Raw genomic sequence first — 14,967 nt, 5'->3', positions numbered from 1 at the left:
CCAGCTACCGAAAGATTATTAAAGATGTCTCAGTGTTATTTTTGTGTTTATATAGTTACTTTCAGTCTTTATTCTTTTTTTAAAAAAATTGAGATAGATCTATAAATAAAGTCAAGGTTACATTAAAATATTTATGATTGATAGCAGCTAAGAGATCATGAGAAATGTACCCAGACATTTAACTGCTTAAAGTGAATTTCAGAAATATGTTTTAATGACACTTTAATGTTTCATTTGGTTGGCTGCTTTCATGGAGAGCAATTTTTAATTTTATGAGGTAGGGAAATGTGCTGATTTCTAACTTTAATAGGCATATAACTTTTTAGACTCTATGATTTTCACATACTTCTATCACTTGGTGATAGGATACTTAAACTGTATTTCTGTCATTTTGAAAAGCATATAACCCCATTTATAATAATGCTATTTTAAATTGAGTGACTGATTTCAAATATTTCAGTATTACCATTATCAAAATCATGTAAAGAATCTCAAGAAAATTGTTTTACAAAGAAATGGCTCCTAATATAATACTGATGTTATTTATCCAAAGATGATGTCTTAAAATTTGAGATCACGTCAGGTGACTTCTACATTAATGAGACAGTCTAAAAAGGTGAACCTGCTATTGAACCTGATGTTTTTATATTGCTAACTTCTGCATCACCTTCTGTATCACTTACTGCATCCTAGGCCTTACCAACTAAAGATTAAATATATGCTCAGAATTTAGATATTTAACAACAAAGAGAGCCAATAATTTAAAAAATTCTTGTCACACAAAGTACAATACATAGCACAACTTACAATGTGGGAAAAACTAATTTTAAAAAGCACTTGTTTGCAACACTTTTTATTTAATATTAATTGTGCTTAACATCTTTTACTTGACATTTAACATAAACAAATGATGAACTGTATAAAATGTCTGCTACCTGCATTGTACTATTTTGCCTAGTACCTAGGGTTTCACATTGCAATGATCAATGACATTTGGGGGTACCTGGAAATGGAAAATAACATTCTACGTAAAGACATGATCAGTGGTATTAATACGATACGTGCATTTTATGGATCAATTCTTACACTAAGAATCAGAATTCCTAACAAACATTAATTTCTATAAAAATGGTAGAATCATCAGGAGATACTTGTTTGAAATCTGTGAAATTTTAAATTCACTAACACTTGTAGAGATAGAGATAGTAAGCAGTATGGCCGATCACAGAGCATCAATTTCTAGCAGAGGTTGTCAGCGCTGGAGCTGAGCAGCTCAGGAAACGGCCTGTCAGTGTTATTCACCTGCTCTTGATAAGCCTTCCCTTCTCAGATTTTTCTTCCAGCCAGGACATCTGTCATATTCCCTTCTCAGTAGCAAGTCATCTTTATTCTATACATTTGTAAAATTTGTCAGTGATAACCACTGACAGAGTCATTTTCTATTTATCTGTTATGGTCCACGACACTCTGCTTGTGTCCCGAGGGCTGGCCTGCAGAGACCTGATACCAGGATGGTACAGTCTAGTGCATGACATCATCCCCACTCTCCACACATTATGACCAATTAAGCTTCCATTCTAAAGTGAGATCATTTTTTAAATGAGTGATTACTAAAAACAACATTTAGGATATTATGTTGTTGGGTGTATCTGACAAAAGTTCTAAATAGATGATCTATTGTAGAAATAAATGGCCTAAAGAGTGAGATGTATATATATTAGAATTACTGCCTATAAATTCCATTGTAATCACATTTTTAAGTAACATGTATGCAATCATAGTACTTAGTATAGTATTATGCCTGATAATAATATCACAGGTGAATGGCTAATTAAATCACAGGTGGATGGCTAGTATTCAAGATTTCCAATATAACAAAATGCATTTTCCATTCTCTTTACAGAAAACACAACTTACTCTTCTTACAATGAGGGAGAACATCCTTTAGGTTAATGTGCATATTGACAGTTTTATGAATGAAAGAGGGAAAAAAGTAGAAGACGGCATATGCTAGAGCCTGCTTTTACTAACAAACCTCTGCTCTTGGTAAATATTAGTAAGTTGGTTTACAATGTATTTTCTTCATAAAGGAGACTGTTGTGTAGTGTAAAAAGTTCTTTGAGAATTTTTGTGTTTCGGAATCCAGATATATTTCAGTGCATAATATTATAACAAATATTTTGAAAAAAGCTTAAATATGTAACCACAATCATTTATAGATGCAAAACTAGAACTGTTCTTCTATATGCGGTTGTAACAGTGAAATGCTTACTCTTGAACTCCATCGACGTCCTCTGTTAACAAATCAGTGATTTGGGCAACTGACAGAAAATCCGGAGACAGAATCTTTTCATGCTCCTGGAATTCAGTGTCTCTCTAAAAAAAAAAATGCAGAGTGAGTTATTTCAATTGTATGTTTTATATATTATACCCCATAATATCAAAATTTGTTCTTTTTATACTCTAGTTGCTGTCAGAAAAAGACATTTAAAAACAACAATCTTTGAGATGATATTTTTTCTTTTCCATATTTATGCAATGGCATCTTTCACCTGAAAAGTCAAATGGCTAGTCAATCTGTCTTTCGGGCATATGCAACAACTGGGTGATGGTTTTCAATTCCACAAAAGTTTATTATCTACACATTCCTCATTGAATCCGGGACTCATGAGGAGGCAAATACAAACAAGAAAGATATGCTAACCTCAAGTAGCTTAACATCTAGTGAGAGGAACAAACCTAGGGTGCTGTTACAAGAAGAAAAGAACACAAGTAAGCTATAATAAATGCGGCATTCAGTCTAAAAGAAGGGGCAAGTATAGGCACAAGACAAGGAAATTCTACAGAGAGGAGCTCAATAGGCTTTGCAGGGCTGGGTGTGGCCAATGCCCCATGTGAATGAACCAGCAACACCAAGGTTATGAAGATAGGATAGTTAGGAACAAGTTCCGTAAATATCAGCAGTTCACAATGATACCTAGGGTATATGAGAGGGACTAGTTGGACTTAGGTGGAAGTGGGCATTGGGAACGTATGGTGGAAGATCTTAAATTTAATGATTCAGCAATTATGTATTGGGTGCTCACAAGGTACAGGACATTGTGCATCATAAATATTTTAGAACCTGGCTGGCTGAAGAACAGTAGTCTAAGAAGTTTGTTTCTAGTAACACAGACAATAGTGCTCAGAACCATGAAGGTTCTGAACAGGTAAATAACAAGACAAAGCAGTGTTTTAAGAAAGGGTAATCTACTGCAAAGTGAAAGAAAGACAGGAGCAGAGAAAGAGTTAAAGAGATCATTAAAACAGTGTAGGGATGAAGCATTGGACTACTCTGGTCTCCCTGACCCTGTGGATAATAAGAAAGTGGTGAATGTAGTCATATCATGGGGGCCTAAAAGAGGGGAGAAAAAATGGAGATTCTGTTTCTGAAATAGGTGACTTGGAGAGAGTGATGGCAATACTAATAATACATGTGTCACCTTTGTGTGAGTGAGACAATGGTATCCTCTTTAGGTGGAGGAAGTGCTAAAAAGATTTCCCTAAGGCTGACACAGCCCTGTGCCCAAGTACATTGCCTGTTAAGAAAGTCTAGTTTTAGTCCTTACTCACTCCTCAGCCAAGTGCTTTTGTTCAGAGCAGCATCTGCACAACTGTACATGTCGTCCTTTTTATATTGATAGAAATACAGCGTTGGAAGATGATGCTAGTTTCTAAATAGCAAGTTGATTAGTTTGATTTCAGACGATGAGTTTAAGAAGGAATACTAATAGTGAGGAAGGAATGTTTAGAGTTTAGTTAGAAACGTTGGAATCACAAAGGTCAAGTTTACAAACATTGGTTTAAGAGTCAACTGCAACCATGAGAATGGATGAGACGGCTCAAAGTCAGGGCATAAAGGGAAGAGCTGTAAGGGGGAGATGGAAGAGGAGACTGAGAAATAGAGGAAATAGAGCAGCAGCTACACAAAAATAAAAAATTGTGAGATTTTGGGGGGCAAGAGGGCAAATGTTTTTCAGTTCAATAAATAGTTATTGAGCCTTCCGTGCAATTGAGTTCCAGCTAAAGGTAGCAAAAAACTGCCTTGCTATAGTTTACCAGACAACATACCAAATCCTTTTCCTTTTTCAAGAGTAGAAAAATCTCAAACCTATCACTTATTGGTAATGGTAATTGGCTTAATGTCTGCAATTTAATATTAAGTTATTATGCTACATTTTTATCTTTGAAAATCTAATTTGGAAATAAAATATGCTACATTATGAGCCACTTTTTTTGTAAGCTAGGGTGGGCCAATTAATCTAAACTAGGTCATATCATTAGATTATAAAATCATTAGGAAAAAAGTATTTTAATATGCTGCATCTAGTAGGTACTCAGATACTTGCAAATTGAATTAAATCCACCCAGTTTCTGTTTAGGATACTGTTTTGATCTATAATATATGGTTATATTTGTTTAAACAATTTTTGGTAATATGTATTTTTATTAGTGGTAAAGTATAATTATTCCTATAGTGTCAATCCCATTAGATTGTAAATTCCTCAGGTACAGTCATTCAATTTTTAATTTCTTTTTAGAATTCTGCAGTTCCTGATATGTCAACATAGGTTGCTAACCGGCTGTCTAAATTCATCTTCATCATCTGATTACACTATTAGATAGTGGAGCATGATGAAAAGCAGGACTTAGAGGAACTCCAGATCTCATGACAGTTTGACTACTGATTAATTTTATGACTTAAGGCAAGTCATTTGAACCTAAATTTGAATTCATATTAAATATCATTTTTATGTGTTTTAATACACACAAGATTGCTGTCATATTAATAATGAATAAAGATATACATGAAAAGTGAATTATACAGACATTCAGATCAATTTATCTGATTTGAAAAGTCTCTGGATAGGAGAAAAGTAGGTCACACAAAAACTATATGAAAGAGAATTTAGTATCTTAACCTTTTGGACAGTAATCATTTCAGCTAAGATGCCTCATATTAGTGCCTCATTCTTTTACTAAACTTTGCAGGCTTAAGATAATCATCTTTTAGGGGAGTTTGCCTCTGGGTTTTTTCTTTTGTTTTAAATTATATTCTTGGACCTATTTTAAACCAGACCTCTTTTTTGTTTGTTTATACAGTGCCTTGCTTGAGAAGGATATCAGATGGCTAAAAATGTTGAATCTTTCAACATGTACATTCTGCTTTGTAAAAATTAAAGATATAATAGAAAATTCATAAATAAGCTAAAATATGTGGATATGTAATTGTGGCTTTCTCTGTCAAATTAAATCTCCAACTAGGAAAATATGTAAGCTAAATGGCACTGTTAATTCATTTTATTCCACCACCTGGTGGATTTTAGGAGTTATTCCAAGAGCAATAAAACAGTAAGTCTGATATTATCTGCCAGATAATGTTTTCCTCTAATTTTTCCCTCTCTAATGTCAACAAAATTTTTCACATTTGTATATATTTTTTGTTTCTAGAATATAAACTTTTAGGGCCATCTTTGTATCCATCACTGGTAGTGCTTTATATGAAAAAGATTCTTAGTAAGTACTCACCAAAAGAAAGATAACAGATTTCACCAAAGATTACTGAGGAGAAGTTTCCTAGTCACAGAGGACATAGACTGGTCTGCAAATTCTACACTTGAAAGCTGTTTTTTTTTTTCTTTGTTTTTTAAAGCCTGAAAATAAATGAACTAAGCAGGAGGAGCAGTGCTATGCTAAGCCATATTGGAACCAAAGCAAAAGGAAAAATCAGTAATACAGATCTGGTCTTTACTGAAAATTTTAATCCATCAGGGATTTTTTGGGGACATTAAGTTTGATTTTTTAAAGTATTGCATTAAAATAGAACTTCTTGACTATTGAGTTTTTTTTTGTCACTTCCTTAAATTCTGTGCCCAATGAGAGTGCCTCATTCACCTTACCATTGTCTTGCTATGAAGCTAAAAAGCCAGTATTTTTCAAAACAACAACGAAAAAAGTGAAAGAGGAATAAGTAAAAGCAAGAGCTGACTCCTTAGAATAGATAATAAAATAGACAAATCTTTGGCAAATGTCACCAAAACATAAAGAAAATAAATTTGTCACATTCAGTGACAATACATTTGAAAATTTTAAGAAAATGAGTGATTTCTTGGGAAAATGTAAGTTTTCAAAATTGACCCAGGGTAGTGAGAAATTGATCTGATCAAACATGAACTAAACTGGAAGTCTACTTTCTAAAAAGTCACCATGCCCAGATGGTTTTATACTTTTAGTTGTACTTATTAATCAAAGAACACATAAATTCTATGTCAGTCTAATAATTATAGACTATAGGGTGTTCATTTTTAAGAAGCCAGCATAGTCTACACATAAAACCCTGAACTAACAAAAAAGGAAATTATAAACCAAAATCACAAATCAATGCAGATGCAAAAATTATAATTAAAATACATCTTAGAAAATTAAATCTTAAAATATACTAAAAGAATTACAAGCTATACTTATGACCAAATCAGATTAATTTTAAAGATCCAAGGATGGATCATCATTAACAGGTCTAATATAATTTTTATGCCAAATTAAATGGTACAAATTTTATGCATATTTAAATATATAATAAATAGGCACTTACTAGGGTTCAGCAGCAAAACTCCCAGTAAAATATGAAAAGAAAAAAATGCTAAACACGAAAAAGACTATTTGCCAAAATCATATTGCAAGCAACATATTGAGTAGTGAAATCCTAAGTCATTCTTATGAAAACAAGGAACTAAAACAAGGTTATGGATACCAACATTATTGTAATTCAACACACTGTAGAGGTTCTAACTAATACAATAAGAAAACTAAATATGTAACTTAAAGAGCAGAAATGAGGAAATTTGAAAATCTTTATTTGAAGATTACATGGTTGCATACCTAAGAAAGCTGACATTGTACTATCAAAAAAGTTATTACTAATAAAAAATTTGGTAAGATGGTTTTATATAACATAAATATATAAAAGCCAGTTTATTCCTTTATAAGAGGCTAATTAAAAACAGAAATGGTAAAAACCTGACTGAATTATATTTGGTTATAAATATAATGTGAAAAGTATAGTATCTATATAAAGAAACTATAAAACTTTATTAAAAGTTCAAGAACAAGACTTGATAAAAAAGATTTATTAAAAACTTTCAAATTCCAAGAACGAAATCCTTTCTACATTATGAATGGAATGTAATGACAACCTCAAACCCCAGTGAGATTATTCTGGAACTTTACAAAATAACTTTTTAGTTCCTATGGAAGAAGACATACTTGTAAAACAAAAATAGTGAAAGTGACCTTTCCAAAATAGGTTTAAAAAATGCCTATAAAATGACATGATAGTGACACAGTAATGAACAGTCAGTGGAAAAGCATAGAGGATCCAAAAATTTATTTTATATAGATAAGTATGTATATATATATATATATATATACATATTTAAAATTTAAAAATTTAAATGTATATAATTTATAATATAATTATATTTATATGTAATATATAAAATTTATATATAACATAATATATATTATACACACATTTTTGGATTCGCTATTCTCTTCTGCTGCCTATTTTGTCCATTCATGTATACATATACTGTGATAGCGACAGTTTGTTCTCAATGGGAAGAGACAAGATAGTTTAGTAAATGAAGCTAACATATTGGTAATTCACTTCTAGGAGGCAATAAAACTAGATCCTCATTTCAAATATAAAAACATACTAACTTGCTAGTCCAGGGAGGGGATCCAAGATGGCCGAGCAGGAGCAGCTCTGGACTGCAGCTCCTAGGGAGAGCGCAGAGGGTGAGTGGTCCCCATTTCCAGACATATTTTTATTGCCGACAGACCAGGAGATTCTCGGGTGGAGAAGCGACACAGGTCTCCAGTGTGGCTGTTTTGGCCGGCGGGGCGGGTCTCCTCACAAAAAAACTCACAGGGATCTGGGCGCTCTTTCAGCTGGTGACTGGAGCGCCTGGTAGGCAGTCTCCGGTTCAAGTGACAAAAAGGGGACTAAAACAGGGAGCCAGGCCAGGAGATTCCCAGGTGAAAAAGCGCCAGGAGCCCTCAGAGTGGCTCTCAGCCGGTGCAGCTGGTGTCCACACAAGAACTCACACAAATCCGGGCGCCATTTAAACTGGTGACTGGAACGCCTAGGAGACAGCAGCCCGTTCAACTGAAATAAAAGGGGTCTGAGGCAGGGAGCCAGGTGATCAGGCTCGGCCAGTCCCAGCCCCACAAAGACCAGGAATCGGAAACGCTCTGGATTGAGAGGTTCACAGCAAGCACAGCTGAACCTGGGACGGTCCAGCTCTGTGGTGGAGAGGCGTCCGCCATTACTGAGGCAGCCCGCCACTGCCCGGGCAGTCTGCCGTTACAGAGGGAGTCCGCCATTACAGAGGTGGGCCGCCATTGCCGAGGCTACGCCCCTGTAAACAGGACTGCAGGGAAGTTCACACGGCAGCTGGGCGGAGCCCACAGCAGCTCAGCAAAGCCTCTGCTGGCAGACTGTGACTAGGCTGCCTCCTCGCTGGGCACGGCATCCCTGAAAGAGGGCTGCAGCCCAACAGAAATTTATAAATAAAGCCCTGCCTTCCTGGGACAGAGCACCTGGGGGGAAAAAAAGGCGGTTACGAGTTCTGCTGCAGCAGGCTTAAACAGACCTGCCCAGCAGCTCTGAAAGGAATAACGGAGCTCACAGCTCAGCACCTGAGCTCCAATAAAGGACGGACTGTCTACTGAAGCAGCTCCCCATCCCCTGTATATCCAAAGAATCACCTCATAAAGGAGAGCTCAGACTGACAGCTGGCAGGTATCCTTCTGGGACAAAGATAGCAGAAGAAGAAACTGGCAGCAGCCCTTACTGTTCTGCAGCCGCTGCAGGTGATCCCCCGGCAAGCAGGGCCTGGATCGGACCTCAGCAGTCCTACAGCAGAGGGGCCAGACTGTTAGAAGGAAAACTAAGAAACATAAACAAATAACTTCATCATTAACAAACAGGACATCCACTCAGAGACCCCGTCTAAAAGTCACCAACTACAAAGACCACAGGTAAATAAATCTACAAAGTTGGGAAGAAACCAGAGCAAAAAGATGGAAACACCCAAACCCAGAATGCCTCTCCTTCTCCAAGGGATCACAACTCCTCACCAGCTAGGGAACAAGGCTGGATAGAGAATAAGTCTGATGAATTTACAGAAATAGGAACACTTTTACACAGTTGGTGGGAGTGTAAATTAGTTCAACCATTGTGGAAGATAATGTGGCAATTCCTCAAGGACCTAGAAGTAGAAATTCCATTTGACCCAGCAATTCCATTACTGGGTATATATATAAACGATTATAAATTGGTCTATTATAAGAACACATGTATGTTCATTTTGGCACTGTTTACAATAGCAAAGACTTGGAACCAACCCAAATGCCCATCAAGGATAGACAGGACAGCGTAAATGTGGCACATATACACCATGGAATACTATGCAGCCATAAAAAATTATGAGTTCATATCCTGTGTAGGGACATGGAGGAACCTGGAAACCATCATTCTCAGCAAACTGGCACAAGAACAGAAAATCAAACACCGCATGTTCTCACTCATAGGCGGGTGTTGAACAATGAGAACACATGGACACAGGGAGGGGAGCATCACACACTCAGGTCTGTGGGGAGGGAGAACTAGCTAGAGGGACAGTCGGGGGTGAGGAGTTGGGGAGGGATAACATGGGGAGAAATGCCAAATACAGGTGATGGGGAGGAAGGCAGCAAACCACACTGCCATGTGTGTACCTATGCAACCATCTTGCATATTCTTCACATGTACCCCAAAACCTAAAGTGCAATAAAATATATATATAAATAAAAATAAAAAAATACTAGACTTGCTAAAGAACAAACTTCATAGAAAAATAAAATTTTAAATACGAGAAAAATTTTGAAGATTATTTGTGTCACCTAGGGAGGAAGATAGAAGGGAGAGGAGGAGCAGGACATTTTAAACAAGACAGTGAACCCAAATACTAACAGTAAGAATGACAAGCCTAAGTTCTGCTAACATCTCCATGCTACAGCCAGAATTTGCTACAGGTTCTAAGTGTCTGATAAATACGACTACTGTGTAGTCACATTTGGAGGTCCATTAGTACAGTTTTCTCAACAATATTTTAAGGGACTTTTTTGGCATCGTCCCCATAGCCTACACAGGTTGATCTGTACTATGTGATCACACTGTGTTCATTTATGTTGAATGATTCATAATTTCAAGAAATACTTCTTTAATGACATTGATGTTGCAAGAAACTGATCATTTTGCTGCTCAGTTGAGCCCTGAGTTTTCTCTGTGATGATTGAGTGGGGTCTGTTTTCTACAGTCTGTAGGGACACCTAATGTAGAGAGAATTGTCTATGGCTTGCTCCAGGATATGTTGAAGATCTCCTAGACAAGTTGCATCATCTTTTCCCTCAAAATTATATAAACATCCTGTCCTGACAAAGCCCTGAATGCACTGAGTAACTGTCACCTATTGGGTGTGGTAACACTTTCAGAGACATTATTCAGAAGAAGAAATTGGGAAACAACCATTTGCATTTTCTTTTAGGTCTCTGATGGAAGTGGAAGCATATTCCTTGTAGGTGTACTACTTATGATTCCATTTCCTAGATATTTTTGAAGATATTAAGAAAGTCTATAGATGAACAAATTATTGATACAAGACTGATCACTAAATTCCAGGTACACATTTATAAACTCCTTTCACTTACAGATCTATGCGTAACAAACATTTATTTGCAGATTTTTGTCATTTTTTTTTCTGTTATGCATTTATACAGATATCTGCCAAAAGTTTAGTCTTACCATTTAAAGGGAGGCATTTCCTCCAATATTACTAAAGAACTCTGGATGTTGAATTCAGAAGGCTGGCAAGCAGGACTTAGTCAATGTGACAGAAAAAATTACTTCCCTGGATCTGCATCTCATACCTGCTTGTTCACAGTAACTCATACAGTAGATTTTAATCTATGATAACTACCTTTCCTGGCATGCCTCAGACCACCCATGATTTTATTTAGTCATCACAATTTATTGAGTGCCTACTACGTGATTGGGATAATTACTTCTAGGTATTGGCCACAAGCAATAAATGGGAAACATTAGATTACTGGAAACTTATGCTTTATTTCTGATAGACTGGACAAGAAAGGAAATAATTCAGTACTGTTTGGCTCAGTTGACTACATGGGCTACTGGATAAGTCATTTCGGATACAGAATTTATTAGAAAGACACCATAAGGGATTAGTTGTTGGGGGATCAACACTGTAAAGAATCTGATCTCAAAAGAACCTTTCAGTATTTACCTAAAAAGTGGTGGCCTTGGGAACAGACCACAAAAGAAATCTTGCCATCTTATCTATCTAACATCTGAACCCCCCCAATCAGCACAAATGGGTGGCAGGAAGGACTTGTTTTAAAGAATGACACAGATCTATGGATCAACTATATTCCCCATGAACTTCAGGAACTCTGCTTTTATTAAAACGAAAAATGGAGTTTCCACCAAGCAGTAAATTAGCTGTTATCTTAGTAAATGAGCACTGTTAATTGAGTCCCTATTACAACTTGATTTCTTCTGTTTGTTATTAAGTGATTGAGCACATCCTGAATTACATGTCATGAGAATACTTGCTCCCCCAAGAAGTTGACAAATGCGCAAGCTGACAATCCTAAGAGGTAGATAATCATCTCAGGTCTATAACTAACTCATTCATCTGACTCAACCATTATAGAATGATATTTTTTCCTGAAGCATAGCACTTCTTTTCATCTTTTAAAAAAATTACATATTTTTTTAAAGTGCAGATTCATTAAAACACTGAATGATCAGTTTTTTTTGGAAAGGACATGACCTACATGGGTAAGGTATGTGTACACACTGACAATTGTGCATTGTCTTATGCTTGATATTATTTAAATAACACAAGTTAATTGGAAAATCTCCTATGCTACTTTTGAAATTGTATTACTTACATTACAGATCACAAGGGAGTAATTGGCTTAGTAACCAGTTTATCACATTAAAATGTACTTTAAATGTCTGCTAATTTCAAAAGGCTCATATGAGAGTCCACATGCCTTAGCGATCTGTGTTTAGTATTAGTAGGAATCTCAATTGGGAACAGCTTACATATCTCTGAGCCAGGCATGGAATTATTGGCTCTCTGTGTTTCCTCATTTATAAAGTTGCAGCTAATACTTATCTTCTGCACAAAGAATGTTGTTTAGATCAACGAATAAGGAAGTCAAGCAAAGCAATGTTAATTCAGACATGATTATTCACCTTTAGAACCTTAACAAAACCGAGAGAAAAAAAACTTCCTAGGAACAATAACAGTAGACTCTGTGTGCCAAGACACAAGCATTTTTTTTTTTTTTGGTAATATCTGGCAACGCAGATGTGTTCTTAAAAACTCAGGATATTAAGTTTATGAGTAAAATTACTTAAAACCTACTCATTATTGAGATTTGGTGATGGGAGGGGCCTAAAGAGCAACCTTTTGTCACACAGGAGGCCACTGGTGTCCAAGGAGTTTAAATAACTTTCCTAAAGTCAAGTTGATGAGCAAGTAAAGCCACAACCAGAAGACCGATTTTCAGCCACTGTCCTCTGACCTGCATCTATTTGTTTAGAAAAATGGCAAAATAATGGAAATATCAAACCTTCTAATAGTAATCAGTCCATCACCAGTAAACAGCTATTATTTCATGACACTTTTTGAGCAATCGCAACGGTGATCATTACAGAATTAGTAGCAATTTCAAAAAGGGACTGGTCCATTTAAAAATCTGAGATCACTTATTTTACTTAGAATTAAAAAAAAAAAAAAAACTGCGGTAGAAGCGCGTGGTTACGAGGGCGTTGGGGTACGGAGCCGTCCAATGGAAGAATTCATACAATTAAGACTCGCTGGCACCGTGTGCGGCGCGCCGGGGCCGGCTGGGGGACACCGAGCAGCAGAGGGTGTCGGGGACCCCCGCGCCGCTCCCGGGCAGCTCCCAGCCCCGCCGCCTTCCTAGGCCGCTTCCCCGCCTGGCGCCGGACGGGCGGCGCCTCTTCAGGGACCCGACTCGGCTCGGCCGCGGACCCCGAGGGCGGCGAATGGGCGCTGGGAGGCCGCTGGGACCCGCGACTGGACCGGGAAGGGAAAGGGGCGGCGTACCTCCGATTCGGGCGTGGTTCCCGCTGGGGTCGGCCCAGCCGGGGTCGGCCCCCAGGGAGTCGTCCCCTGCGACATCGCCGCAATCTCGGCCCGGAGGCGCGGCCCCTCGTCGCCTAGGCAACTGGGGTGGGGGCGGCGTCCCTGGGCCCGGGAACAGATCCCAGCGGAAGTCGGCGGCGGCGGCGGCGGGCCCGAGGCTCCGCCCCCCGGGGACAGGGCTGGGGACCACGCCCAGGAACAGGAGGCCGGGAGGGTGGCCGACAGCAGCGTGCTGCGGAGTCTCTGAATCCTCTGGGAGAGACAGTCGTTCCTTTCAGTGGGAGTGAAAGAGAGGAAAACGCAATTCGAGTAGCAGTAATTTAAATGAAATGGTATATGTCAAAGTGCCTAATGCTGACACATGGCAACTTTCAACAAATATTAAAGTAAGATATATATTACAACTTTAACCACTGATTGATGTTTGATACTAAGCAATCATTGTAAATTTTAAAGTATCATGATGGTATTGTGGTCAAGTTTAGAAGGAAAAATATGTCTTTATCTTTTAGAGATACATACTGAACAATTTAGTGGTGATGAAATTTTATAATTAAATAATGAGGGAGAGACAAAGGAAATGAGTGGAGGCATAATAGATGAATCCAGATTAGGTATGTGAATAAAGGGATTCAGTTAGTATAGTATTCATTCTATTTTTGTGTATGTTTGAAGTGTTCCACAACAAAAACATTGAAAAACTACAAGAAATATCACATGGCAGCATGAGTATTCTTGACTTCTTTGGAAGATCAGCGTCTGCTTTGAAAAGGAAATGTACGTGGCTTGTATTGACCTGCATGGAGGTTGCTGCTATGCAGGACACTTATTGTAAAAATCAGACATTATTTAAGTGCTTCGGTTTCCCCATCTGTTAAATGAGATAACGGTATTGGCCTCAAAACATGACTGTGAGGATTTAACTGGCTTATATATATATGTGAAAATGTATTTATCAGCCTTGACAGCTAGTAATGGTCTGTTTGATATTATTGGTGTTAGTATTGATGCTGTGCTTCTCCTGAAGTCAGTCCATCCTGTACACAGCTGCCAGGATAATATTTCATCATGATCCTCTCCTTTATATTATATTAGTCCATTGTCTTTTAGACCGAATTTAACATATTTACTTTATATAACCTCACAATAATTGTGCCTTTCCTTCAAATTGTCTCATAGTTCAAAGTATACAATTCGTACTGTCAACTTGTGTAGATGAGTCGTTTCTAGTCTGGTAAATGTATGGTCCATCTTTTTGAGTGGGTTTTATTTACTGTTTCCCTTGATATTTTCACTTCTGAAGGAGCAAGTCTAGTTCTCAGTACAAATAATGCATGCAACTCTATTTAAATAGGACCATATTAAAATTTCTTCAGTTGGTGAAAATGTAGTCACTTTTTAGTGATTGCTAGAGTTAAAACAAGAGCCATCACCCTAGAAACTCATTACAGTGCTTAATTTTTTTTTCATTGTTTCCTTCTAATTGCTACTCCCAAGAAACTGAAAATAGCTGGTCACCTTTTTCGAGGTAAGGACCCTTCCTCATTCCTTGAATTTAGTGTTTGGTGAAATGATGAAGCATTTATTTCTCTAACATGGAGTTCGAGTTTTCTCAAAGATTTGGTTTACTTTTCAGGCCTTTAATTTTGCTGCCATTTGCTTGACAGTTTTTAGGTTTTCT

General features: G+C 37.3%; 1 protein-coding gene across 5 annotated transcripts in view; it reads right to left on the bottom strand.

The window, feature by feature from the left end:
• The window catches only part of CABCOCO1 (ciliary associated calcium binding coiled-coil 1), a 132,065-nt gene extending 118,638 nt beyond the window's left edge, over nt 1-13,427 (bottom strand). For 2 of the 5 annotated variants that reach the window (XM_074382280.1, XM_010339329.3), the window contains exons 1-2: nt 13,248-13,427; nt 2,273-2,376 (exon numbers count right to left, since the gene is read on the bottom strand). In XM_074382280.1, coding sequence (XP_074238381.1) covers nt 2,273-2,376; nt 13,248-13,322 — 179 coding nt within the window. In that variant the 5' untranslated portion in view covers nt 13,323-13,427. Of the gene's footprint in view, nt 1-2,272; nt 2,377-12,747; nt 13,024-13,247 lie in introns of those variants that run through there. The other 3 variants (XM_010339330.3, XM_003928694.4, XM_074382281.1) reach the window with 3 other exon arrangements.
• Nucleotides 13,428-14,967: the final 1,540 nt, after the last annotated feature.

This window comes from Saimiri boliviensis, chromosome 12 (assembly GCF_048565385.1).
Source record: "Saimiri boliviensis isolate mSaiBol1 chromosome 12, mSaiBol1.pri, whole genome shotgun sequence".
In the NCBI taxonomy this organism is placed as follows: domain Eukaryota; kingdom Metazoa; phylum Chordata; class Mammalia; order Primates; family Cebidae; genus Saimiri; species Saimiri boliviensis.
The sequence above is the reverse complement of the archived record's forward strand: the minus strand, read 5'-3'. Positions and strand labels throughout refer to the sequence as shown.